Raw genomic sequence first — 26,952 nt, 5'->3', positions numbered from 1 at the left:
GAGCCACCCAGGTGCCCCTGGATACCATTTTTCTCTTGACTAGATTGCCAAACGCTATTGATGTTACTATCCTGAGATGGTACTATAATCCAGCCTGTTATAAGAAGACTAAAGCTGACAGGAAAATGTATTTATGCTGAACCTGCTGCTAAAGAGCTATTTATAAGAAAAAACTTCGCCTTTTGACAAACCATTTATTTCTGCTCTGCAGTTCATGGCTTAAGTGAGTGACTTGGTTTCTTTCCCTACACGTGTAAATTCTCAGAATGTTTAGGTATCCTCCTCATTTGAATATCATGGGAACCCTACAAATTTCAATTCTAGTCTGATGCAAAACATTCTTTCTGATGTCACCTTTGCCGCTTTTTTCAAGGTAAGACGATTTAGATACATGTATTATAATCTTTTCTGACTGACTTGCCTCAATCTTTGAAGACAAACTTAAAAAATCTAGAGAAAATAAATTTTTATTGTGAGCTTTTTCATTAAGAATATATTTTATGGGGTGCCTGGGTGGCTCAGTGGGTTAAAACCTCTGTCTTCGGCTCAGGTCATGATCCCAGGCTCCTGGGATCGAGCCCCACATCGAGCTCTCTGCTCAGCAGGGAGCCTGCCCCCCCCCCCCGCCAGCCTGCCTCTCTGCCTACTTGTGATCTCTGTCTGTCAAATAAATAAATAAAATCTTTTTTAAAAAAAGAACATATTTTATTAGAATTTCATATTAGGAAAGTAATCAATGTGAACTAAAATAGCTTGGTAACTAATCATGTTACTCTGAACATAATTTTAAAATAATCAGATAATTCCATAGACTAATTTGAGAAAATGCACTTACTCATTACATAAACATACCTCTTCACTTTAATATCTGCCAGTCATTTAGCTCTTCACGGAGCAATTTCATATTTACCAGCTTTTTGGCCTCACACTAGATTACACAGTACAAAGGCACAGATGGATTAAGTTGCCCAAAGTTAGGAATTCAAGAAGTAAAAGTTGGGCTCATCTTTCCATCTTTGGCTCCCAAAAACCTGTGCTCATTCAAATGCAACATATTTACGTGTTCCTCTAATAACAATTAAAGTCAGCTTCTCCCTCTACTGTATGCATTTACTCCTAAAGCTTTAGAGACATAATGTTCTCAAAAAGTGAGTTGCCTGACTCAAAAATATATATAATGGACCAAAGACTGTGTATGGGTACTTAACTATGTGATCTAGACAGAAAAGGCATTATTTGGCAGACTCAACTATAACTGAATACTTCATTGCTTCAAAGGAGTGTCTGCTTTCAAAGCAACTGGCACAGTGAAACAGTTTTAGCAAGATCAAAGGCAGCGTCCTCTTGTGAATCCCTTGGGTTAATTCTGGTGAGCCAAAGCTAAAAGCTATGTTCTCTCGCTATTTAAACCCCCCAGTGGAGTTTTGCTTTGCCTACAATTGGGTCAGTTAACGCCAAATTGCCAAACTGTATTAAAATAATAATCTAAGACTATTCATTGGTGGGATTATTTCCATACTACTTGTCTGAATATGTTTTCCAACAGGGAAAAAAAAAACTGTCTTCATTACATTTTCGCTCTAGTCAGGGAAGTGTTAATTGTATCTAAAAATCACTTTGTTCCCCTGCTATTGTTTTGGGTAAATTACATGATCAAGAAAGCAACTGTGAGATTTAACAAAGTTTTGCATAAACAACTTATGTTTGAGGATAGTCCTGCCAGCATATCCCTGCCAGAGTTAGTCCCTGGAACAGTAGGCATAGCACAACCATGTGGGACTTCCAGACTAGGAATTAATACAGATTTGAGAACAACAGTTTTCTTTCCCTTTCTTCCTTCTGTTTCCTTCCCCTCTCTCTCCCTCACTACCCGCCTTCTTTCTTCCCTTCTCTTCCCCCCCCCCCTTCCTCCCTTCCTTTTTTCCCTTGCCTTTAGCCTGACATCCTTTTTGGAATATTTGAAGAGCCAGGTGTTAAGGAATGCATTCCAAAGGAGCATTCTACTGCATTTCATTTTGTAGTCTATGACATTTCTTTCATCTCTTTCATTTAAAGGGAGGGCACGAGACATCAGTACAAAAGTCTTGCATAATCTAGTGAGATTTCCATCATCTGTGACTCTTAGAGGCCCTTTTCTCCCCATAAGGCTCAGCATCAAAGGACTGGAAAGAGAATAGGAGATTTGCTTCTAATCTTGGCACTGACAACAATTAACATAAGGATACTGGACAGATCATTTATCTCTTCTGGATCAGCTTCCTCACCTATCAAAACAGGAAGCTGGGTGGTCTTCGGGTGGCCTCTTTCAACACCTTCCCTGAAAGTATACTTATTAGGCACAGAGACTGGCAATTTAGAGAACTGTATTTGGTATTTTGTTAACATGTCAATTTATTTTTTAATCAGCTATTGTACTGTTGCCATGGTAACAATTAAAGGAGACAAAGTATATAAAGTATTTCCTACAGTGTTTGACATATAGTAATAAATTAATACACGGAGGGGTACCTGGGTGGCTCAGTGGGTTAAACCTCTGCCTTCAGCTCAGGTCATGATCTCAGGGTCCTGGGATCAAGCCTCGCATGGGGCTCTCTGCTCAGCAGGGAGCCTGCTTCCCCCTCTCTCTCTCCCTGCTTGTGATCTCTCTCTCTCTCTCTGTCAAATAAATAAATAAAATCTTTTAAAAATTAATACATGGAAACAATCATTATGCATCCCCTTCTTACATTCTTTTCATACTGAGAAATTTCTACAGGGATTACTCAATCGAGAAGATTCTTTATTCTTCTCTCTACTTATTTTAGGGTGACGGATGGTGACTTAGAGAGTAACACCTCCCAGGGCATACCATAATAACACATTCAGTGACCATGAACTTTATAGAGTCTTATATTGACAGCTTCTCTGCTGCCAGATGCAAAGTATCTTGCCAAAAGGTATGTGGGAAGCTGATGAATAAGTTTCCACAAATATTGGCATGAGTTGGGTGCTTGTTTCATGAATGTAACTTCTCAGTTTTTGGTAAGGCAACTGCAATGACCAATTAGAATAATTTCTGGCTTTCTTTGAGTAGCAGGTGTTTTGTGGTCTGTAGAATTTTTCAAACTTACGTGTGTGTGTGTGTGTGTGTGTGATAATAAATTCAGCTGTGGAGACACTATATTGCCAACACTTCTATCTTTGGCTTGCATTGTTTTTAGCTGCTTCTCTCTACAGATGGTTTTAATCTGGACCAAAATATTTTAGTAAGTTAAAATTAGATTTTAAAATTCAAGGAATCCTTCTTACAATACAAGCAACACAGTAACAACAGATTTTATTTCAGATCCCTGATACTAGCAGATGGTGGGAAGACATTAAGTTTGAGTAGAGAATAGTAGTGAATATATAATCACAAATATCTTAGTAACCTTAAGGATCAAGGTAATTTGCCAAAAGTAGCTTGCATAACCTCTATTCCTTTACCAATGGAAGAGATGAATAAAAACTTGAAAACAGTTAAAAATTATAAATTTTACCACAAATTCTCAATTAACAAATAATTAGTAATCAGTAGAAAGAACAAGAATGTAACCTCTATATGGGCATGGGGCTTTGCTTCATTTACTGGTGTCTCCTGTCTGGGAGGGGAAATTTTTTCCCTACCCGTCTCAGTTCTTCGGCTCTTCTAATAACCAAAATAACATAAGACAGATGAGCGGGGAGGGGGGGACAAATATAGTTTGATATGTATGGGTTCCCCAAAGATATGAGACCCACTGACAGGCAGTTGAGGTTTATGTTCAGTCTTGAGCTAAGGAGAAGGGAGTTGGGGTTTAGGACTTCAAAGCGCGGGAAGACAATTCATAAGGAGATAGGAGGAACAAATGTTTGGTAAACATATGTTTGCCTTCCAGGTGGAAAAGTCTTCCTGATGTGCACAAAAAACGTTAGTGATAGCTGTCTTCCTGGTACAGATTCCCTATCTAAATTTTTTAGATAGTTCAGTGGAAGATAAAAGCTCATTTTGAGTCTGTTGAGCCTTGATTGCCTCTAGCTCAAATAATCCACATGCCAAAATGGCGTATTCTGAGGTGTCCTGCCCTGAACCCCATCAATCCCAAGTGGCTAGAATCCCAAGCACATAGTAGGTATTAGATAAATCCCAAGCACATAGTAGGCATTAGATAAATAAGTTGAATAAATGAACAATGTCTTTTTTTTTTACAGAGAGATCACAAATAGGCAGAGAGGCAGGCAGAGAGAGAGAGGGAAGCAGGCTCCCTGCTGAGCAGAGAGCCCAATCAATGCAGGGCTCCATCCCAGGACCCTGAGATCATGACCTGAGCCGAAAGCAGAGGCTTAACCCACTGAGCCACCCAGGAGCCCGGAACAATGTCTAGATGAACACATAAACTCTTTGCTTATATTGTCTTCCTAAATGTGCTTTGTAAAAAAAATTGCCCAAATTTTAGAATCTCAAACTTGCAATTTTCTAGGAAAAACTGCTTTAACCTCTTTCAACCTATCAGTTTCTTTTTCCTTTAAAGTGAGTTTTGGAACTTAAATTAGGTGAAACTAATTATCACAGTGCCTGACACATAGTAGCACAACACCTGCATTTAAAAAAAAAAAATAATAAGGCCCTGTAATTCAACCTAGAAATTGTCGTTTATAAAATAAGAAAATAGGACTTCTTAGGATAGTTTATTTATTTATTTATTCTTGTTTTTTTAAGGATTTTTAAAAAATTTATTTATTTGAGAGACAGCGAGAAAGAGAGCACTGAGAGAGAGGGAAAGGGAGAAGCAGACTTCCAGCTGAACGGAGAACCCGATGAGGGCCTTGATCCTGGGAACCTGAGGTCATGACCTGAGCTGAAGGCAGATGCTTCACTGACTGAGCCACCCAGGTGCCCTTGGGAACAGCCCTTTAAATGTAACAATAGAAGGCACCCCTGTTGGTTTTCTTCTCAAATTTAGCTTAACTGTGGGTAAAACTGTAGAATAACATGTTGATATTTTAGCAAAATTGCTTACTGCTGGTCTATATTATGTATGAATCTATGTGATAGAAAATTACGTCTCTACTGCCCACAAGTGGGTGGAACAATCGTGACAGTATATATATTATCTTTCGGTGAAATGTCAAAAACAGTTTTTGCTGTTACAAAGCATCTGCTATTTCACCAATGGCATTTTTCCCAATTTGCGGTGTTCAGTATTTTGTAGATTTTTAGTATTAGGGAAGTTAATTCTCCTGCTTGGAAAATATGAATGAAAATATTCATCTTCTCAAAAGGGCTTTGCCTCATCATGAGATGATTTGACTTTATGAAGTGATGGTGTTTTGGAGGATGATAATAATAAGATGTGTATACCCATAGCAGCTTTCTTTTCATTCCCCACCCCCCATACACACACATACACACACACTTTGAAGTCACGAACCAAAGGATTTGAAGATTTAGGTTGGTTTGAATTTCCTGACAGATTTTATTTTGTAAGTTGAGTGGCACAGGAGGCATTCTGGGAGAGTAATTAGCAGAATTCTTCTCGCATCTAGTTGGGAAAAAAAAAGTGAAAACATTACATGTCATTTGTGGTCTGATATTCTAGCTTAATATCACTGAGAAGAGTTATAAAATAGGCAGATCTGTTTTTCTAAATATTGACACCATCTGGTATAAAGTTCACAGAACTGGTGCAAGAAACAGTTATTTTCAAAGTTGTCCAACTGAAGTACTATTTTTCTCCATAAATAAATAAAAAGGAAGAAGAGTACACATAACGGTAAATAGGTATTAGTTGAACATTAAACCTCTAAAGCAGAAGTCAAGCTTTCGATAGCCACGAATCTGATGATTGCTTCTTAAACCTCACTCTTCTATCTTCTAGGCATCAGATTTTTTTAAAATCAGAAAATTGCAATTAAAAAGTTTTCTGCTAAATTTATTGTGAGTCTGTGTAGTCTCCTAACTCTTGAAGATGAGACACGCATTTCAGATTCATTTAAGGAAGTAGGAAGAAGAAATAGGACAGAATGCATGCACATAAATTTGTAGGACACGTCGGCTGCATTAGGAACATACTGAAGTTAAAAATCGCTTTCACACTCCGTTCAAATCAAGACGTTGTGGGTGAATGTCATGTCTTACATTTAATTGGCAGTAACAAGAAGTAGAATTTAATTGCAATGAAGCTCAGCTCTTTAGAAGTATCTTGTTTAAAAAAAAAAAGATTTTATATATTTATTTGAGAGAGAGAGCGAGAGCGAGCATAATAAGCAGGAAGAGGGGCGAAGGGGGAGGGGGTTGAAGCATCTTGTTGGTAAAATAGCATAAAATAATATCAAGCTTTTAGGAAAAACAACTTGAATCTCAGCATTTCAGAGCCAGAACAGATAAAGATTGTCTATTACAACAATTTCATGCTATGGATGAAAAAAACTCAGGCCCGAATTGGTCCAGTGACTTATCCTAAGCCATACATCAAACAAGTCAGGGCTAGAACCTGTCTCCAACCTCCTAGCCTACTCTTCGATGCTGTGTTATATATATATTTAACATTTAAGGTACTAAATGATACTAGAATGAATTCTATATTATATAAATTGCTAATACAATTAATTTTGATTTTGACTCAATTTTATGTATTTGATAGAGTTTGATGCCATGCCATTAACCTGTGATTTTTAAGTCTTGCTGTATTTTGGTGATTTATATGCATTGTGTAATAAGTTATAAAGCACAAGTAGGACTCACGCGTTTTTTGTGTGTGTTTTTTTTTTTTATGGGACAGCAGAACCATGAATAGACTGATCCTTCCACTGCCAAGTGGACTTTTGTTTGTTTTTCTCCCTTTATCTAGGTGATTCTGGAGCTGTGAGATGAAGAGCTTTTGGAAAGATGAGGAGTTAAGAGTTCATTCGGCTGTCCAGATGTATCCAAGTACCCCGTTATTTGGCAATAAATACATCTGGGCAACTGATTGAACTTTTCGCTTTTCACAACTCTACTGGAACCTCTACAGCCAGAAGGAAGGCCTGCTATATAGCCAAAAGCCTGTGACCTCTTAAACTAATGAAATAGAAAGTGGGAGTTGCTTATGGGGGAGGAGACACCAATGTAAGTGGGAACACACTTTAGTTTGCAGCTGAATTGAGTTTTAAGTATCTCAGCAAAAGATGAAGAGGTGTCCCCTGTGTCCCTCCACCCTGGTTTGCAAAATAAAAATCAAACCAACAGAAAATTTTGAACTGTCCCCATCAGAGACGCTGATTATGTGCTTAAACTTACCATTATGAAAGAACTGTATTTTTTATTGTGGTTGAGAAGAACCAACAAATGCTGGCTACTATTATTACCACGGCATATATATATTTAAATATCTAACCCCAAGTTATGGCTGCGTACATAGGTCCATCTCAAGTATTGCCCCCAGTCTCTGTTTATCCCATTGTGCTCTTTCATTCTATCCATAGCAACCCTTACAATCCAGAATTATTCTACTTGTGTGTTTAAATGCTTATTGTCTGTATCTCCTGCTAGAATGTGAGCTCTGTGAGAGCAGAGACCTTGTCTGGCTTGTCTGCTACCCCATGAAGATGCTGTGATAAGATGCTGTTATACAGTTTTTCAGCCCTGTAAATCGGGTCTCCAAAACAGAGATTTAGCGTATGGTTTGCTCTGTGAGCTCTGCTGTTCAAAAGCTTTCAGTTTACTCTGTTACGTGGATACTTATGCTGACAATATTCAGGGATACTTCTGCTGCCCACCAAAACAGACTCTCTCAATGCCTGTTACTATTATCACAGAATAATTTGGGTAGCTATTTTAACTCTTTAAACTTAGAAGGGGTTCTGTTGTTAAAGTATTATTTCGATAAATGGAATAGGTCTAGCTAGGGAAAAACTTAGGGCCTTATAAACTGCAGATCTTTGGAGTTAACCGTCTTGTGAAGTCTCACTAAATTTAACAGTAGTCACTCTTATAAAATATGTAAAACACAAGGAAGCATTGAGTAAATTCAAATAACGAGAAAATGTTTCATGTTTCATTTTAATTCCATGTACAAGAAGAACAGTTAAATTTCTTTGAACAACCACTGACATTAACTTAAGGCGGTGAGGGAAGGAAATCACACTACACCTGCGTTAGATAAAATAATCACCTTATTACCAGTTCTAATGACATGTCCAGGAGAAGCCCAGAGTCCTGTCCAGTGAATACCCCCTCGCCCTTTACTTTCGAAAGTGTCTCGGTTTGGAGAGGAAATTTTAAATTCACCCAACATATCAAATTGCATCTTCAGAACCGTTAGACTTCCCTATGGCTCATCATGAGGAGGTCTCCAGTTTTGGGTCCGAATCACTGCGTTCTCGGGCAAGTCAAAGAAAAGACGCAAGGAGCAAGTTGATAGAGATTTGTATTCAACTTAGTAAGAAATGAATCATTTCTATTGAAGTCTCTTAGCTTGAGGCTTTTTGCCTAATTCATGACTTTCTGGGAAGCAGATTGCTAAACACTGGAAGGTTATGAAATTGCCTCTTCTGGAGGTTGCTCTGAAGAACATCAATTATCGCATTTCTTGAAGTGGCTTAAGTATAGACCTGTTTGCGGGCCAAGGACTGGATTATTTGATCACTCATAATTTTTCAGCCCTAGAAGTTTTATAATCAAGACCTTACACTTGAAGGTAGAAGATTTGGATTCATTAAAATGGAGATAAATAAATTTCTAACTGCACTTAATATGCTTGAATGTCCTGTGTTGACATGAAAGAACAGACTTTAATTGCATGGATTACAATAGCTGCATAACATAGTACCTTTTTTATTAAAATCATAAATAGCTATTGTTTGATTTAACTAGAGTTGGCAAAGGGAAATTTTTTAGTATGACAATTTTACGTTTTATTTGAAAATCCCTACAGTGCTTCTGATGTTGAAAGGAAAATTCCTATAATATTATAATATAATAATAACATAATATATTATAATAGTTTTTGACTATTATAATATAATATACTATATGTATTATAATATAATATAATAGTTTTTGAATTGAAAGATTTCCCCCCAAAATGTAAATCTGTGCCACATTAACATGGTCTTCTGAGGAGATATCTGAACATCTCTAACTAATCCACTTTTTACCTAGTAAAAACTAGATATCAGTTTATCTAGTTTAGAATCCTTAGTCCATAATTTCTGAACAATGGAAACTGCCAAAAATTAAACCTCTACATTTATTATTAATTATAAAATTCTTAAATGCTTTATTATAAAAAGCCAGACAAGAATGATCTCAGTTGACTGCCTCTTCTATAGTTTTTTAAAACATTTGGTGTCAGACTTCATCTCTTCATTATAAGAGAAAATACGCTGCTTCATCATTATAATCAGCTCATGGGATTTGAAGAAATCTCACGTAAATTATGTTTTTTAATGGGATAACCGATTACTTCCAAATTTTGTTAAAGCATCAGGTAGAAACACTGGCACTTTCTTACTATTTTTATCAGTATTATGTTTAACCAGGTCTGGAAAAGAATGGCTAGGAAACAGTTTGAGGACAGGAAATGTGATTGAAACACGACCAATCTTTCTTCCGTGTCAAAGGGTAGGAAAGATAATAGTAAAAACAAATCATAAATGGCTAGCTTTTTGAGATGCAAGGAAATGTCTGGGATTTTTTTTTGGGGGGGGGGATTTTTGATAAAGTCATAGAGTTGTCTTTCTCCAAACACAATTTAGATAAAACCACAGTTCAATCTCATTCTTTAGGATCTTTTCACTTCACACCTTAAACCTCAAGCCTCTCCCTGCCCTTCCATCAGTCAAGGACCCCAGAACTTGGCTAAGGAATGTGGGAGTTACATGGAAAGTACATCTTCATGGCTCCTTCTCTCAAAAATTTGTCTTTAGCACATATTTAGCACACATCTGCCTCTGCTGCTTTGGACATACCCTTTGAACATATTCCTTTTCCTCACCCATGACCTCCTCTTGTCTGGATGGTCCTCTTCTCTCCCCTTCATCCAATTTCATCCTAGACCCTTTGTACACGACTTTTTTGAAATGGTGCTAAGGTCACTGGCAATCTTCTTTTGGACAAGTCGCACAGTATGACTCTGCTCCTTCTCAGAACAGTCTCCCTTGTCATTTTCCTTTTTGCCTATTCTTTCCATTTCTTCATTTTTCCTGTTCTCCAACTTAATGTCTACTTGCTACTGGTGTAACACTTGACTCTTAAACCTAATCCCCAATGATGACTTTACTAGAGTCCAAATCTTGGGGTTTTCTTTGTTGTTTGCATCTCCCAATATGGAGCCACGAGAAAGTTCTTTCATAAGCTAAATTTAAAATGTGTAAGACTGAGATAACATGCAAAAGTGATTTCCCTTTCTCATCTTGGTAGTCTTTCACAAATGAGCATAAAGTATTCTATAGACCACAAGGATGGCCATAGATCCCTCACTACTTGAAGGGCAAATGGGCATGGAAAACTAGGTATCCCTTAAAGAAAATATAGCACTGGTTTCCAAGCAAACCATCAAATTATTGTCCAATGAATGAAGGAAGTGTATATGTACATATGTATATGTATGATTTAACCTGTGATTTACTTTATATGTATAATACTTCGACATTGTTACATGACCAAACATAGTTTCTAGGAGAACCATGTAAATTCTCATTTAAAATGAATCACTCTACCAGTGATTTTTTTTCTTAATTCTTTAAAATACAAGTCTTCTCAAATTTGAGCACTTAAATTCCCAGGTATTGTTTTTCTGTTCAACAATGATGAGGATTCCATTATGAAAGGTTAACAGAGTCTGAGAGGTTTGCAGATCAGAGTGTTTAATTAGTGTTGCTTTGTATGGGTTTTTTGTTGTTGTTGTTTCTCTTATTTTTGTTTGTTTGTGTCTTTTAACTTATCTTATCCAAGACTTTAGGAGGTTTTGTAGAAGTACCCACAGAACATTTCTCATTGCAAAATATCACCACAGTGTCTTAGCCCTTTGGGGAAACATGTAATGTAACATTACTTACTTTACATAATTTATATATAATTTATTCCTGTCTATCAAATCATAGTTCTAAGCTTTTACCGCCAATCAAGGGGCATTTTCTAACCAGTTTAATCATGTTTCAAAAAAATACAAATTTTAATAGTACAGAAAGATATTATTTTGCCCCCAAGGTACTTTTGTTAATAAATTGAAGATCTGTTTACACAATATACTTTTGTGATTATTACTTAGTCTCCTCAATTAACAAAATCAGAAGTTAGGATATTTGTTGTTTTCTTGTTTATATTTCACAGGAAAATGTACATATAAAAAAGATGACAACACTGATTAAATTTTAAAGAAACACGGTGTTTTGAGTAACAATAATGCGATTCTACTATGGCTGAGAATATGGAAGATACAATGTTTAATAAGATGATTATCATATCAAGCTATAGCAAATGCAATTTCAAATGATTTGTTATAATCTACTCAAATGAAATATATTTTACTTTGAAACTTTTAAATTATATTAATTTTTAAACACTTGAAAAGTAAAAATTAAAAACAATTTTTGTATTTTAATACTGGGAAAAGAAGAATTTTAGTATTTGTAGAAGCAAAATAAGACCTTCTTGTCTCTCTGTACCATTTTTTTTTTCTGTCACTTATTTCCAGACCTCCCAAGAAAAGGGATTTATGCATTGTCTGGCAGCATTTTATGGGATAAAAACGGTATAACTAATGATCTAGAGAATGTCACTTTATCTCTTCCATGGAATATTTTCTTTCTGGACACTGGAGGCCATACTTTATGCATTATTCTAGTGAAAAAGAAAGTATATTTCTGCGTAGGTAACACTGATAGAACTCACAAGTGAGATGTGGGGGACAAGAAGAGAGAATAAATTAAATTCATAGAGCTTGATGACTAGAATAATAGTACTATTAATGAGATGGGAAACATAGGGAGGTACAATTTGTTCCAGTAAAATTTTATTTCCAAATTTCTAACAGGAACTAGAAAACACTAGAAGAGATTATCAACACATTTTTTTTTTTACATTCCTTGAAAATATCTTCAAATTAGACAGAACAGATGATTTTTCAATGTTATTCCACATTCTCAAGCTATTGAAGTCTCTCTCCCCCTCCCCCAGAGCATCTACATTTTTCTCATTGACAGCCCACTGCATACAAACCTAACATCACAATCCTGACTCTTGTAAAAGCCTATGATCCCAGAAATTCAGAATTTCAGTTAGATGTTTGGTGCAGGAAGATAGTATAATCAAAATCCTAAAATTGAAGATCTAGAAAACCAAGAATAGAGGACAGGGAGATTTACCCACTTTGTTTCTAGTTAGGAATCTCCTGGCAGTAAAAAAAACAAAAAAACAAAAAACAAACAAACAAACAAAAAAAGGGTTTCTATGTTAATCACTAGAATTTACACTAAGTATTCATTCAATATCAATGTAAAGATTGATAGTGACATGTGCCACTCTGATGCACTCCTTTGTGGCAATAACATCTTTAGAGAGTGGCACATGTCACTATCAATCTTTACATTGACATTGGCGAACATTCTAGCATACTGAATATAGTGAGTGCTAATTGCTAAATAATTGGCTACAGAAATAGTTGGTGGGGTTTTGCAAATGATTCCTTGAAAAGTAGCCTATAGAAATTAAAAGCATTCTCTCTGAAATTCTTTGATAAGTTGTTTGGAGAGTTTTCATGCTTCCTTCCTAATACCTTTAGGATGTATTGTCACCTCTTAATCAATAAAAGAAATTAAGGTTTTTGTTTGCATCATCTTGTGCAACTGACCTTTTGTTTGCATTTTTAGCATTCTTCCATGTGCCCTGAACTATAATTACCTGTAGGATACTAACAAGCTGGTACATAGGGTGTTTGCTATATTTAATATAGTAAACCTCATCAACTCATTTATTTTGATATAAACATGGTGCTGCCCTCTAGAGAATATTTTTGGTTAATGCAAAAGTATAAATAAAACTATGTAAATGCAAATTGCTTCACTTTGAAGAAAATAAATAAGAAATGTACAGAATGTGTTCACTTAATAGAAATACTTACAACTTATTTTAGTTTCCCGTGTTCTTATAAGATGAAACCTTTGTATTTTATACATGTTGCTTAATTATTACATCACAAACTTTCTCCAAATGGTTTGTCGATTAAGCATATATTCTTAATTTTTTCTAAAAGCACTTTTTTGAAGCTTTGTATACTCTAAGAAGTTTCAGTAGAAGCCCCATATGAGTAAAGTGTGTACAAGAAATTTTAGAAAAACTTTAAAAAAAAGGAAAGAAAAAGAACTATGATGGTTGTATATTGGTAAATAAATGAAAAATAGTTCTCTGCCATTTTTTATCACTTAAATTATATAACATGCTTACCTGTTTGCTAAATTTTGTACTATTGTTTCTTAACACTTAATATATTTAAGCTTATTTAATTGGCTGTTATGAAGTTATTTGGACTTTTAACTAATTTTCTTTTTCTTTTTTTTTCTCTCTCCCCAGAAAGGATGGAATTATGAATCCAATCTGTTACAATTCCTCTTCAAAATTTTAAACTTTGGTTGCTTAACACCGAAGCAATCATGGTGAACCTGAGGAAAGCGGTGCATTCGTTCCTGTAAGGATGTTATTTTTTTTAAAAGTTAACTTTTTTATGATAGCTTGAACAAAAATGTTAAAGAGGTTTTTCTATGATCACTCAGCTATGTTTGCCTCAATTTGCAGCCCATAGACTAACATAATGCATGTTCCCTGTTCAAAAATAACTGGAAAAAAACCCCAATAACTTAGACTTCAGTTAAACAGAACTGCTCATGTATTCAAATAAATATATGGCAATTATATCTTAAATTCAAAAATAATTCCAATGTTCTTGGCTCCTTTCTCCATGGTTAAAATGTAGAAATGAGAAAGGTTCTTTTCTTGTTTTGCCTTTTTCTTCCTGCATGAACTAAACAGCCAAAAGGACAAGATGTTTCTGGTTTTATAAAGAATGGTTGAATAAGAAGTCAGAGAGTAGAGGTTGGGTGATGTCGCTAGGCAGAGGAAAACAATGGCATCTTCCAAAGTCTTGATACAATGATCCAGTAGTTCAGGTCAATAGAATATCACATAAAGGAGAAAAGAATTGGATTCAAGTACTGAGCAATTCTAAATGTAATTGAATCCAGGTATATCTTCTTTTTAACTTAATAAATGTTGGGTTGGTCTCCTCCAAACCCACTCTTTGAGGAATGGGACATGGAAAAAAGATCCAGCGCTCTGTAAATTCTAATCAGTTCCAGTTGAGAAACCTTGAATCCCCTTGCTCCTATAGTCTCCTCCATCAGTCCTGTAAAAGAGCTCACCCAAGAAAAAGTTTGTGGAGTAGTAGAGATATAAAATACACCAACACTGGATCCTCCACAATATGCAATATACTCCACCACAGCCCATCTTGGATGTCCTGGTACATTGTGCTGATGGTAGTCTCAGTGATGTGTGATTCCAAGAGAACAACACCAGACAGGAAAAGGAAAGGATGAAGGATAGTGATAAAGAAGGGAAGGGGTTCCTGGATGGTGCAGTCAGTTAAGTGACCAACTCTTGATTTGGGCTCTGGTCATGATCTCAGAGTTGTGAGACCCAGCCCTGCATTGGATGGATGGTAATTCACCTCTTCTAAAAGCACCCGTTGTCATATGCCATGCAAGAATGCAGTCCCAAGATTGAGTCCTGCATCGGGCTCCCTGTTCAGCAGGGAGTCTGCTTCTCCCTATGACCCTCGCCCCCTCTCATCCTCTCTCTCTCTCTCATTCTCTCTCTCAAATAAAAAAAAAAAAAAATTAAAAAACTAAATGAAAAAATAAAACATACACTCTTTCAAATCAAAGTATCATTTTGGTTACTAGGAACATTACATTATATGTTTGTTAAACCTTTAGTACCAATGAATAAATTGGTTGTATTGTTCAGGGAGAAACTGTAGTTTTTGTGTACATATTTTATGAGACTTCGGTGGGCTTAATAACAATTAACTTAAGGTTAAGACCTATATTATTCTTCTTTTATAAAAAGGACTGTATATATTTCATGAAGCATGTAAATATCAGAAGTTAGGTTTAATTATAATATAGCCAATTTCTGATTACAAAACTATAGAAAATAAGATTGACCTTTAATAAAAAAATTATAATACTTTGCCCATAGTAACACCCAGTAAGAATGTATTAAATTTAATTGAGTTGAAACCAGGAAACTGAAGTAAATACTCTTTTAGGATCTTTCCAGTAACATTATTTTATAATTCACAATAGGTATATTTAGATTCTGTAAGCTTCCTCAGTAATTAAGTATTTGTCTCATGGACTCTTTCATGAAAATTAAAAATAATATCTGGCCAGCAGATAACCAATCCCAAATAAAACACTCAAATTTTAAAATTGATAATTATCCAAAAGTATTTCATGTATTTTTTACATGCAATTTTATCCTGCATTCCTCTAACACTTTTAAAGATTTTTTAAAATTAATTTATTAGAGAGAGAGAGAGCACAATTGGCGGGAAAGGGCAGAGGGAGAGGGAGCCCAACACAGGGCCTGATCCCAGCATCCTGAGATCATGACGCAAGCCAAAGGCATACACTTGACCAACTAAACCACCCAGGTGTCCCTCTGTCATTTTTAGAGAAATATACAAAAGGACTTTGATGTTTTTATAACTTGCTTAGAAAATTCAAGTTGGATGCATATTCTATTAGGACCTTATTCTCTGAAGGATAAATATATTTATTTTCTATACTTGACAATTGAAGATGAAACATTTTACTATGAGCATAAACTTTTACAGGACTAGCTGAGATAATCAGCAGCTAATTTAAACTAGATTTTTTTTTTAAATGCTAGAAGGACACGTTCTTCATCAGATAAGCCAGAAAAGACCCAGATTTAAAATTATTGTCTGAGACACTTTTTGCATAAATTAGTATCTTATTACAATAAAATCAGGATTTAAATTATCACCAATTGTGAAATACATGAGTCATGGTATAGTTAACATAAACTATTTTTGTTTAACTTTTAAGGCAAAAGGAAAGTAAGCCCCAATATTTACTGAGGGCCTCTTATGACATAGGTATAATTTTCAGGACTTTATATCTATCATTTAATCTTCCCAACAATCACATGATAGTTATTACAGATGAAGAAACTGATGCTCTGAGAGGTTAAGTGACTGATCAAAAAATCATTGAGGTCATGAAGTTAGGAAATTGATCACATGCCCAATGCAGCAAATATAGTGACAGAATAATCAAAGCCGAGAGCAAATAACTTGCTTCTATTTATTTGGTCCTTTATTTTAATAATTTCTACTTGCATTCATCACAGATTACTTATGATACAGATTTTTTGAAGCATATATAACCTTAACTTATTTTTATGTTCCAGGAAATAGAATTTGCTGATTATTTGATACAATAATTTACTGATTATTTGATAAAAATTACTATGTATATCACCACCTGCGTGTTGCTTAGAATGTCAGGTAACTTCGACTAATATGGAAGTTATTTTAAGCAAGATGATTAAAATATTAGTTTTCTACCCTCTGTAGAATGAGAAAGTCAAAATATTTTCATAATTTCTTCATTATCTTAAAAGACATAAAAGTATATTACCAAGATATTAAGAGAAATAATTTTTAAATAATCCAAAAAATTATTACAGTATTTTACTTGAATTTTGAAACATGAATAGTTTTTCAGGCCAAGCATTCCAGTGTAAGTTAGAAAGTGTGGTGTATGTGCATGTATGTGTGTATAATGTTGTAGTTATGATATCATTATGCTATCATAATCATCCAGTTTTACTACAGTAAATTTCTCTGATAATTGATAATAAATGATAAGCTAATCAAATCACACATGTATTTTCTCTGTATAGAGGGAACATTTTTAGTTCAAAGAAAAAGTGAATAAGATAATGAAATAAAATCATGTATGTGAAGAACTCAGACTATAGATGTTTTAATGTCATGTGTTCGATCTCCCCAATTCCAGAAAGACCCTTACTTCAACAGTCTTGCAAAAAAAAAAAAAAATTATTCAGCATATAATTGTATGAGTAGAGAAAATGTCCTCCTCTACAAATAATAACAAGGTTTAACAACCACTACCTGTAGTGTAGTTGCTGCTTAATATTTATAAAATAACTACTACTGAATATACAATACACAAAAACATTTTCAATAATAATTTTGTTTTTATGCAGGAAATAATAAATATGCCTATCTTTCTTATCTATTTCATTAATAAAAATAAATATTAGTTTTATTAAATCCTTTAGGAACACACACTTTGAGAGGACACTTAATATATGTAACCTGAATAAATCCCACACCACTATGGGGGAAGTTGATTTGGGATGCACAAAACATAGCCATGTCCGCTTCTCCTACATTGTTTGCCACCTGTCCTGATATTCTTACTAGTAGAGTCTATGAAAGTACCTTCCTGAGAGAGGCACAGTTTAAATGACTTAAGAGACTTTGCATCCAACACAGGAAAAGCAGCAAACCCATAGGAATTCATCAGCACCACAAATCAATCATTTTCTGGCCTAGAACAGGGCCCAGAAAACATAGGACTGAAATGAGAAGAGTGTCAGATAGAAGGAAGATTTACAGCACAGATATTAATATGTATGGGCCAGCCTAGACTCTGTAGCTGTGAGAAGGTAAAAAGAGTGTTAGAAAGAAATGAATATGCGCTATGGCCCAAACCCACGGTGCCTCTTCTAACCTCTTCCCTGAAGTTTGTCTGATGACAACTTATTCCTTCTTAGCTTTAGATTAAAAAAGGCAATGGTGCAATTTTCTTGTCAGAGCACTGGGTGCTTAAAGGAAAATCTCTCTTCATTCTGTTGTCAGTTGTCTCAGAAGGGATCAAGAAGAAATTAATATTGAAAAAATATAAAAATAGACCCTTAGAGCAAATCAAACAACACTGTGGCTTCATGTTGCTTGTATAGAGTAACAGTTTAAAATACAGGCTTTGAAATCACTAGGACGTGGTTATGGACCTTGTCCCTGCCACTTACTGGCTGTTCTTCCTTGAGAAAGTTACTTAACCTCTCTGAACCTCAGACTCATCATTTGCATAATGAATATAAACCAATACTGACCTCATGAGGTTGTTGTGTGTGATCAAATGATAATACATATATGCAATTTTATAATACAGATAATTTTTAGTTATGTATATCTAGATCTATATATAGATATAGATATCTCCATAAACTAAGTGTCTGACTCATAATATTCCTTGGATAGAAAAAATAGTGAGATTTAATTAAGGCAGTAGAAATGATGACAGTGATGTGATAAGAGCTGCTAAAGGAAAAGCAATTATTTTGTATAAGTAGTTTATTGATATAAACAACGTAATATGTATCTGATTTTTTTTTTCTTCATTTTTCAGTGTGCACCTAATTGGCCTACTGGTTTGGCAATGCGATATTTCTGTGAGCCCTGTTGCAGCTCTAGTAACTGACATTTTCAATACCTCCGATGGTGGACGCTTCAAATTCCCAGACGGGGTACAAAACTGGCCAGCACTTTCAATCGTCATCATAATAATCTTGACAATAGGTGGCAACATTCTCGTTATCATGGCAGTAAGCTTGGAAAAGAAACTGCACAATGCCACCAACTATTTCTTAATGTCCCTAGCCATTGCTGATATGCTAGTGGGACTACTTGTCATGCCACTGTCTCTGCTTGCAATCCTTTATGGTAAGTACAATTTTATTAGTTTTTTTTTTAATCCCAGATTATATCCTAATTTATGTCAAGTATCATAGTAAACATTCATAGAGTTAATCATTTTACTTATATCATTTGGAAAATGATGAAAAAAGTAAATTGTGTGACAGAAGAATTTGATGTGTTTATCATATTATTAAATAAATCAGTAGCAGAGTCTTCAAAAAGCAAAACAGACATTTTACAATATATTAAAATCATGCACAAACACTCTATTGCTCAGTCTCACTTATAAACAATGATAGTTGCCTTAATGTATACAATGGGACAGTGAGACATGTTCTCATGTGACAGTGACAGTGAGAAACATGTTCTCACCTCTGTGTTCTGGGGGAGGGGAGTACACATACTTAGTATCATCTCTTACACAAAGAAAGAAAAAGAGACTCCTCATCCTTAATAAATGTATTTTAAGTAATCGCTTTAAATGTTGGCAAACTAAGTGCTTGGCATATAATATGCACTCAATAATAGCTATTCTTTATGGGGTCTACAATTTATGTTTTCACAAGGTGATGGGAATAACTAATTAATTAATAATTATATAAGTGCAAGGTCACATTATCACAATAAAACTCAGGCATTCAGAATTTTTATAATATTGATTTTAGAGAGGTTTTTTATTTTCCTTTTCATACTCTGCTATCCCTTTGCCTTATTTATGTCACATTTTATTTTTTTTACTCAAGTGTAATTAACATACAGTGTTATATTAGTTTCAGATGTACAATACAATGATTCAGCAATTCTATAAATGTCTCAGGGCTCATCAAGATAATGGGAGGGAGACAAACCATAAGTGACTCTTAATCTCACAAAACAAACTGAGGGTTGCTGGGGGGAAGGGGGTGGGGTTATGGACATTGGGGCGGGTATGTGCTATGGTGAGTGCTGTGAAGTGTGTAAACCTGGCGATTCACAGACCTGTACCCCTGGGGATAAAAATATATGTTCATAAAAAATAAATTTAAAAAGAAAAAAAAAGATAATGGTACTCTTACTCCCCTTCATCTATTTTACCCATCCCACCACTCACCTCTCCTCTGGCAAATACCAGCTTATTCTCTGTATTTGAGTCTTTTTTTTTTTTTTAATGTGTCTTTTTTTCTCCTTTGTTTTGTTTCTTACATTCCACATATGAGTGAAATCATATGGCATCTGACTTTCTCTGACTTCAACTAGCATTATATCTTCTAGGTCCATGGTATGGTTGCAGATTTCAAGACTTCATTCTTTTTTTATAGCTGAGTAATTTTCCATTATATATATGCCATATTTTCTCTTTTCATTCAACTCTCTATGGTCACTTGGGTTGCTTCTGTATTTGGGCTAGTGTAAACAATGCTGCAATACACATTGGGATGTATGTATATATTTGAATTAGTGTTTTCATTTTCTCGGGGTAAATATCCAGTAGTGGAATTACTGGATCATATGATAATTCCATTTTTAATTTTAAACATAAAGAAAAAATCTTCAGGAATTTCAGGTAAAAATAAGAAAAAGTACACAAGAGTAAGAGAATTAGAATGACTTCACAATTAACAAAAATAAACCATAGTAATAGAAGCAATATTATTCAAAAAGTTAACCAATTCTAAGGAACTCTTTCAAAGGCAACTCTATAAAGAAAGAAAACAGATCACTAGTTTCAAGTGGTTTAAGGTGGAAGGATGACTGAAAAGGGGTATTTATTTTGGTATATGTTGATGTGGTGGTTTTATATATATATATATGTATGTATATACACATATATGTAAATTATACATATATGTAAATTATACATATATAATGTAAATATATATAAAAATTCTTAAAATTTGAAAAGCTATAAATTCTAGTGTGCAGTTTTAAAAAGGTAAATTTTACTGTATGTAAAGTATACCTTAAATTAAAAAGTGGAAAAACATACTCAGAGTTTGAAATGAAGATTTCTACATCCAGACATGCTAGCCATGCAGGCTATAAAAAGTTGAGATTTTGAACTCAGAGAATTCTGAACCCATTAAGCCCTTCTTAAGAAATCAAATAGTAGATGAGATTCAACTAACAAAGGAATGACTGGGAAAATTTCATCCAAAAGACTAATGATGAGCATTTAATATGGGTAATTTTAGAGCTAAGACAAAAATAGAAGTGCTATAAGAGTAGAATACTGTTATATGTTATAAAAACATCTATTATGTAATATAAACTCTAAAAAATTAACAAAAATGCAACTAAAATTAGGAGGAGAATAGAAAGGAAAAGAGGAAGAGGAAAGTAAAATAATTTTATTGATTTTTCTATAAACAAAAGGTGGGAGTTAAATGATACCGTAAAAAATTGGCAAACCAGAAAGTAATAGCTTTAATAAGAAAACAGTGGTTTAAGGGCATTAAACATGATATAAATAAAACATGATATAAATGTGATATTCAAGTTGACTACTAAAATAAAAAACAAATCTTCCAAAACCCCAAAAGAAATATAATTAATAAAAGAGCAAAAAAAATCAATTAGAAGAACAAACACAAGAAAATATAACATTATGCCCTCAACATTACACCATGATGTAACATGACAGAGGAAAACAAATATACTGGTAGCAGCAGTAAACGTGAATGAACCTAAAACATGACTACAAATAAAAGATCTTTAATATGCCTTAAAAAGAAAGGCCCAACTATATTCTCTATTCAAGAGAAGACCTTAAAACCCAGTGATTCATAATTGTTAAAAATAAAGGGATGAGCAAAAGTGCACTGAGTAAATGGAAATGAGAAAACAAATTGTGATTTAATACCTAACAAAGTAAATTTCGAGTGAAAACAGCAACAAGAGTAAAAAAGAAGGATGCTTATTTATGATAAAAGCCCCAATTAACAACAAAGATATAGAAGTTAAGAATACCTATGTCACCAATAACACAGCAACGGTCTGTATAAAGCAAAAACCAAAGAACATGGAAGGACACATTTATTTATTTATTTTTAATTACATTTATTTATTTTCAGCATAACAGTATTCATTATTTTTGCACCACACCCAGTGCTCCATGCAATCTGTGCCCTCTATAATACCCACCACCTGGTACCCCAACCTCCCACCCCCCCACCACTTCATTCCCCTCAGATTGTTTTTCAGAGTCCATAGTCTCTCATGGTTCACCTCCCCTTCCAATTTCCCCCCACTCCCTTCTACTCTCCAACTCCCCATGTCCTCCATGATATTTGTTATGCTCCACAAGGGAAGGACACATTTATAAATACATTCTACTAATGGGAGATTTTAACACATCATACTCAGTATAAGAAAGATTGGGCAAAAAAATAAAAAGGATATAGATCTTATGAAGGTGTGCTGAACTTTATACTCTTATCAAAGAGAGTATACCTTCTTTGTAGGTGCACATGGTACATGCACAAAAATTAATAAAAATACTCGACCACAAAGAAAATATTAGAAAAGTAAAAATATTACCCAAAGTGCTTTCTGATTAAGAAGGCAATAATATTAGAAAAATTAACAAAAGTTTAAAGACCATCTCAGGCTGAAATTATGACAAATGTTTAAACAACTCTTGAGGGGCACCTGGGTAGCTCAGTTAAGGGTCTGCCTTCAGCTCAAGTCATGATCACAGGGTCCTGGGATGGAGCCCCACATTGGGCTCTCTGCTCAATGGGGAGTCTGCTTCTCCCTCTCTCACTCTCCCTGTGCTCTCCCTTCCTCTCTCCCTCTATCTCTCTCATTCATTCTCTCTCTCAAATAAATTCATAAAATCTTTGAAAAATAAGCTCTTGATCAAAAGGAGAAATGTAGACTGAAATTACAGATTTCTTTAGAAATATGACAGCATAAACACTACATATCAAAGTCTAAATAATAATACTTAAAGCAGTGATCAGTGGAAAATTCATATCCCTAATCACATTTATCAGTAAAAATTAAAGCATATAAATGAATTAAATTCCCAGAAAAACAACCTTGGAAAAAAACATAAACTATAAAGTAAACCAAAAGAAAGCACGAAGAAAAAAAAAAAGGAAGAGAAAAGTAGAAATTGACTACAGAATAAAAAACAATAGATCTAATGAATAAATCAATCTTGGTTTTTAAAAAAAAATTTTGTTAAACAAAATAAAAACTCATCAGCTAACTTTAAAAAAAGGAAAAAAGCATGTATAAAATGAGATACCACAAGGAGAATAACTGAAGAAAATACATTTTTTAAATCATGAGATTACTTTGTAGATTTATATGCAAATTAATTCAGAGCATTAAAAATAGGTAATTTCCCAAGTTGAATAATCTAATTATAATGAGCAGATGACCTAAATAGATATTTCTTCAAACAAGACAAACAGATGTTCAGCAGCTACATAAAAATATGCTCAATATCACTAATCATCAGAAAAATGCAAATCAAAACCATGATGAGATATTACCTTATACCTGTCAGAATGGCCAGAATCAAAAAAGACAAGAAATAACAAGTGTTGGTGAGGATGTAGAAAAAAAGGAAACTGTATGCACTGTTGGTGGGAATATAAATGGTATAACCACTTGTAAACCAGTACAGAGGTTCCTAAAACAATTAAAAATAGAAATATCATATGAGCCAATAATTCCACTACTGGGCATTTATTGAAAAAAATAAAAAACACTAATTCAAAAAGAGACACATACTCATGGGCTTCCTGCACCATTATTTACAATAGCCAAGATAAGGAAGCATATCTCTATGTTCTTCCAAAATTAATGTAACAATTAGTTCAATTCCAATAAAAATGACAAGATTTATTTTTTTAAAAGCATATTGTCTCAAAAACACTTAACATAAGAGCTACCCTCTTAAAAAATTTTTAAGTGTATAATACATTATTATTGACTAAAGTTACAATGATGTATAGCAGGTATCTACAGCTTACTCATTTTAACTGAAACTTTATATATTTTGGTAAGTGCCCATTTTCCCTTCCCGCAGTCTCCTGGCAACCACCGTTGTACTCTTTGATTCTATGAATTTGACTACTTTAGATACCTCATATATAAGTGAAATCATGCGGTATTTGTTTTTTTGTGACTGTTTTATTTTTCACTTAGCATAATGTCCTCCATGTTTATCCATGTGGTCACATATTGCAGATTTTTCTTCTTTTTTAAAGCTAAATAGTATTTTGTTGAATGTAGTATATATTATATATCTATAAATTACATATATATTTATATTACATTTTTTTCATTCATCTGTTGATGGACATTCAGGTTGCATCCACATCTTGGCTACTGTAAACAGTTGCAATGAACATAGGAGTGCTAATATCTCTTCAAGATCCTGATTTCAATTCTTTTGGATAATATCCAAAAGTGGGATTGTTGTATTATATAACAGCTCTATTTTTAATTTTTGAGGATCCTTCATAGTGTTTTCCATAGCAGCTGCACCATCTTGTATTCCCACCAACAGTGTGCAGGAGTTCCCTTTTCTCCACATCATACCAATACCTGCTATTTCTTGTCTTAATTAACCATTCTGATAGGGTGAGGTGATAATCTCATTTTGGTTTTGATCTGCATTTATCTGATGATGAGTGATGTTAAGTATATTTTCACATGGATATTATCCATTTGTAAGTCATGTTTGGTCAAATGTCTACGCAAGTGCTTTGCCCATTTTCTAGATTATTACAGTTTGTTTGTTTGTTTTTTACTTGAGTTGTATGACTTCTGTATATATTTTGGAGATTAACCCTTTATCAGATATATGACTTGCACACTTTTGTTCCTTCCCCTTTCATAGGTTGTCTTTTCACCCTGTGATGGTTTCTTTTGCTCTGTAGAAGCTTTATTTATTTTTTTTGTTGTTGCCTATGCTTTTGATGTCATATTCATAAAATCGTTGCCAAGACCAACATCATGAAGATTTTCCCCTACGCTTTCTTCGGAGAGTTTTATAGTTTCAGGTCTTATGTTTGTGTCTTTCCAAAGCTTTTTTTTTTATGATGTTAGATGAGTCGATATTAAAGTTCATTTACAAAAATTAAACATGCAAGAATAGCTTGAAAAAACTGAAAGAGAAGAGCTATGCAAGAGGACTAGCACTAGGAGATATTTAAACATATTATAAAGCCTTTACCATTTAAAGTGTATCATTGGACCTTACATAGACAAACAAGGGGAATATAGTAGAAAATCTAAAATAGACCCTAGTACAAATGGATATGTACTATATGATAAAATTATCATTCAAAATCACTGGGAAATGTTTTAGGCTAACAATATAGCCATTTGGAAAAAGATAAAATTTGATTTTGCCACATGCCAAATATATAAACAAACTCTAAATGGATCAGAAATCTAATTTTAAAAACGAAACCATACAAGTACTGGAAGAAAAGAAAAGTGAATTCATCTATAACTGAGGTATTTGGAAAGGATTTTTAACTATGACTCAAGATTCAGATGTGGTAAAGCAAAAGATAGTTATCTTAGTATAATTACAATAATACATGGCAAAAGCATTAGTAGCAATGTTCCAAAACAAACAGCAAACTCAGAGAAAATATTTGCAATGCTTATCACAGATAAAGGGCTAATATCCCTAATATATAAAGAATTTTTAAAAACTGAGGTAAATGGGGCATTTGTGTGGCTCAGCTGTTGAGTGTCTGTCTTTGGCTCAGGTCATGATCCCAGGGTCCTGGGATCAAGCCTCACGTCAGGATCCTTCTCCCTCTCCCATTCCTCCCGCTTCTGTTCCTTCTCTTGCTCTCTCTCTCTCTCTCTGTCAAATAAATAAATAAATAAATAATCTTTTAAAAAATTAAAAAAAATGAAAACTGAGGTAAAAAGATCCAGCACTCCATAGGAAAAAAGGAGCTGAAGATATGAGTAGGTTGTTGTGATTTTTTTAAATATATTTTAAAACATCATGAATGTTTGAATTATATATACACAGTGATATATACAGTCCTTAAATATGTGACAGTGCTTAGCTTCAATCATTGTAAGAGAAATGCAAAATAAATGACACTGTGATACCATTTTTTACTTATCAGATTGGCAAAATTTATTTTATTCATTATTTTTAAATTTATTTTTAAATTCACATATACCTAACATATAGTGTTATGTTAATTTCAGATAGACAATGTAATGATTCAACAATTCTATACATTACTCGGTGCTCATCATGATGTATACTCTTAATCTTTATCTATTTCAACCATCCCCTCTCCCCTATCCCCCTGGTAAATATCTGACCTTTTTATTTGTCTCTTCCTTTCTTTCCTAGTTTTCTGTTTCTTCATTTCCACATTTGAGTGAAATCATATGACATTCCTCTTTTTCTGACTGACTTATTTCACTTAGTATTACACCATCTAGATGCATCCATGTTGTTGCAAATACAAATTGGCAAAATTTTAAAAGCTTGACATGGCACTGCAGCAAGACTGTGGGACACAGGCATTCTCATATATTAGCGGTGGGAATGCCAGTTGGTACAGTAATTATAGAGAGGAATTTGGCAATACTGAACAAAATTACATATTTTACATTTTAGCTCAGCAAATCACCCTCTAAAAATTTCCCTGGATAATAAACCTCTGATAAAACAAAAATATACATGTATAATGTCATTCATATGAGGATTGCTTGTCATTGCAACATGTTTGAAACAACCTATGTACCCATACAAAAGAGGTTAATTAAATGTACTATAGAATGTACCTAATGGAGTACCATGAAACTATTAACAGGAATAAGAAAGTTTTCTATTAACTAATATGGAGCAATTTCCAACATATATTATCATGTGAAAAAAGCAAAATGCAAAAGAGAAGATAGGGCATACTATCTATGTAAGAAAACATACAAATACAAAAATATACACATATCTTATTTTTGTAAAAAATAAACACAGAATAGTTAAATGAGAAGCTAATAATGAGATTTATTACCTTCAGGGGGAAGGTAGAAACTGGAAACAGAGGTTCGGGTTGGAGAATTATACTTCTCTGAATACACATCTTAGATAATTTTGACTTCAGAAACTGTGCTTATGTTTTAGATTTATATTTTTATTTATAAAAAATAAAGACTGAGAGAAAACTCTAAAATA

The 26,952-nt window shown here is 34.0% G+C and overlaps 1 protein-coding gene across 1 annotated transcript in view; it reads left to right on the top strand.

The window, feature by feature from the left end:
- The window catches only part of HTR2C (5-hydroxytryptamine receptor 2C), a 282,379-nt gene that overhangs the window by 112,165 nt on the left and 143,262 nt on the right, over nt 1–26,952 (top strand). Inside the window, exons 3-4 of the mRNA XM_013048464.2 lie at nt 13,550–13,664; nt 18,505–18,818. Coding sequence (XP_012903918.1) covers nt 13,630–13,664; nt 18,505–18,818 — 349 coding nt within the window. The 5' untranslated portion in view covers nt 13,550–13,629. The remainder of the gene's footprint in view (nt 1–13,549; nt 13,665–18,504; nt 18,819–26,952) is intronic.

The sequence above is a fragment of the Mustela putorius genome, unplaced genomic scaffold (genome assembly GCF_011764305.1).
Source record: "Mustela putorius furo isolate JIRA1106 unplaced genomic scaffold, ASM1176430v1.1 tig00003901_pilon_pilon_pilon, whole genome shotgun sequence".
Taxonomy (NCBI): Eukaryota; Metazoa; Chordata; class Mammalia; order Carnivora; family Mustelidae; genus Mustela; species Mustela putorius.
Note: the sequence above shows the minus strand (reverse complement) of the source record. Positions and strands in the feature narration are given on the sequence as shown.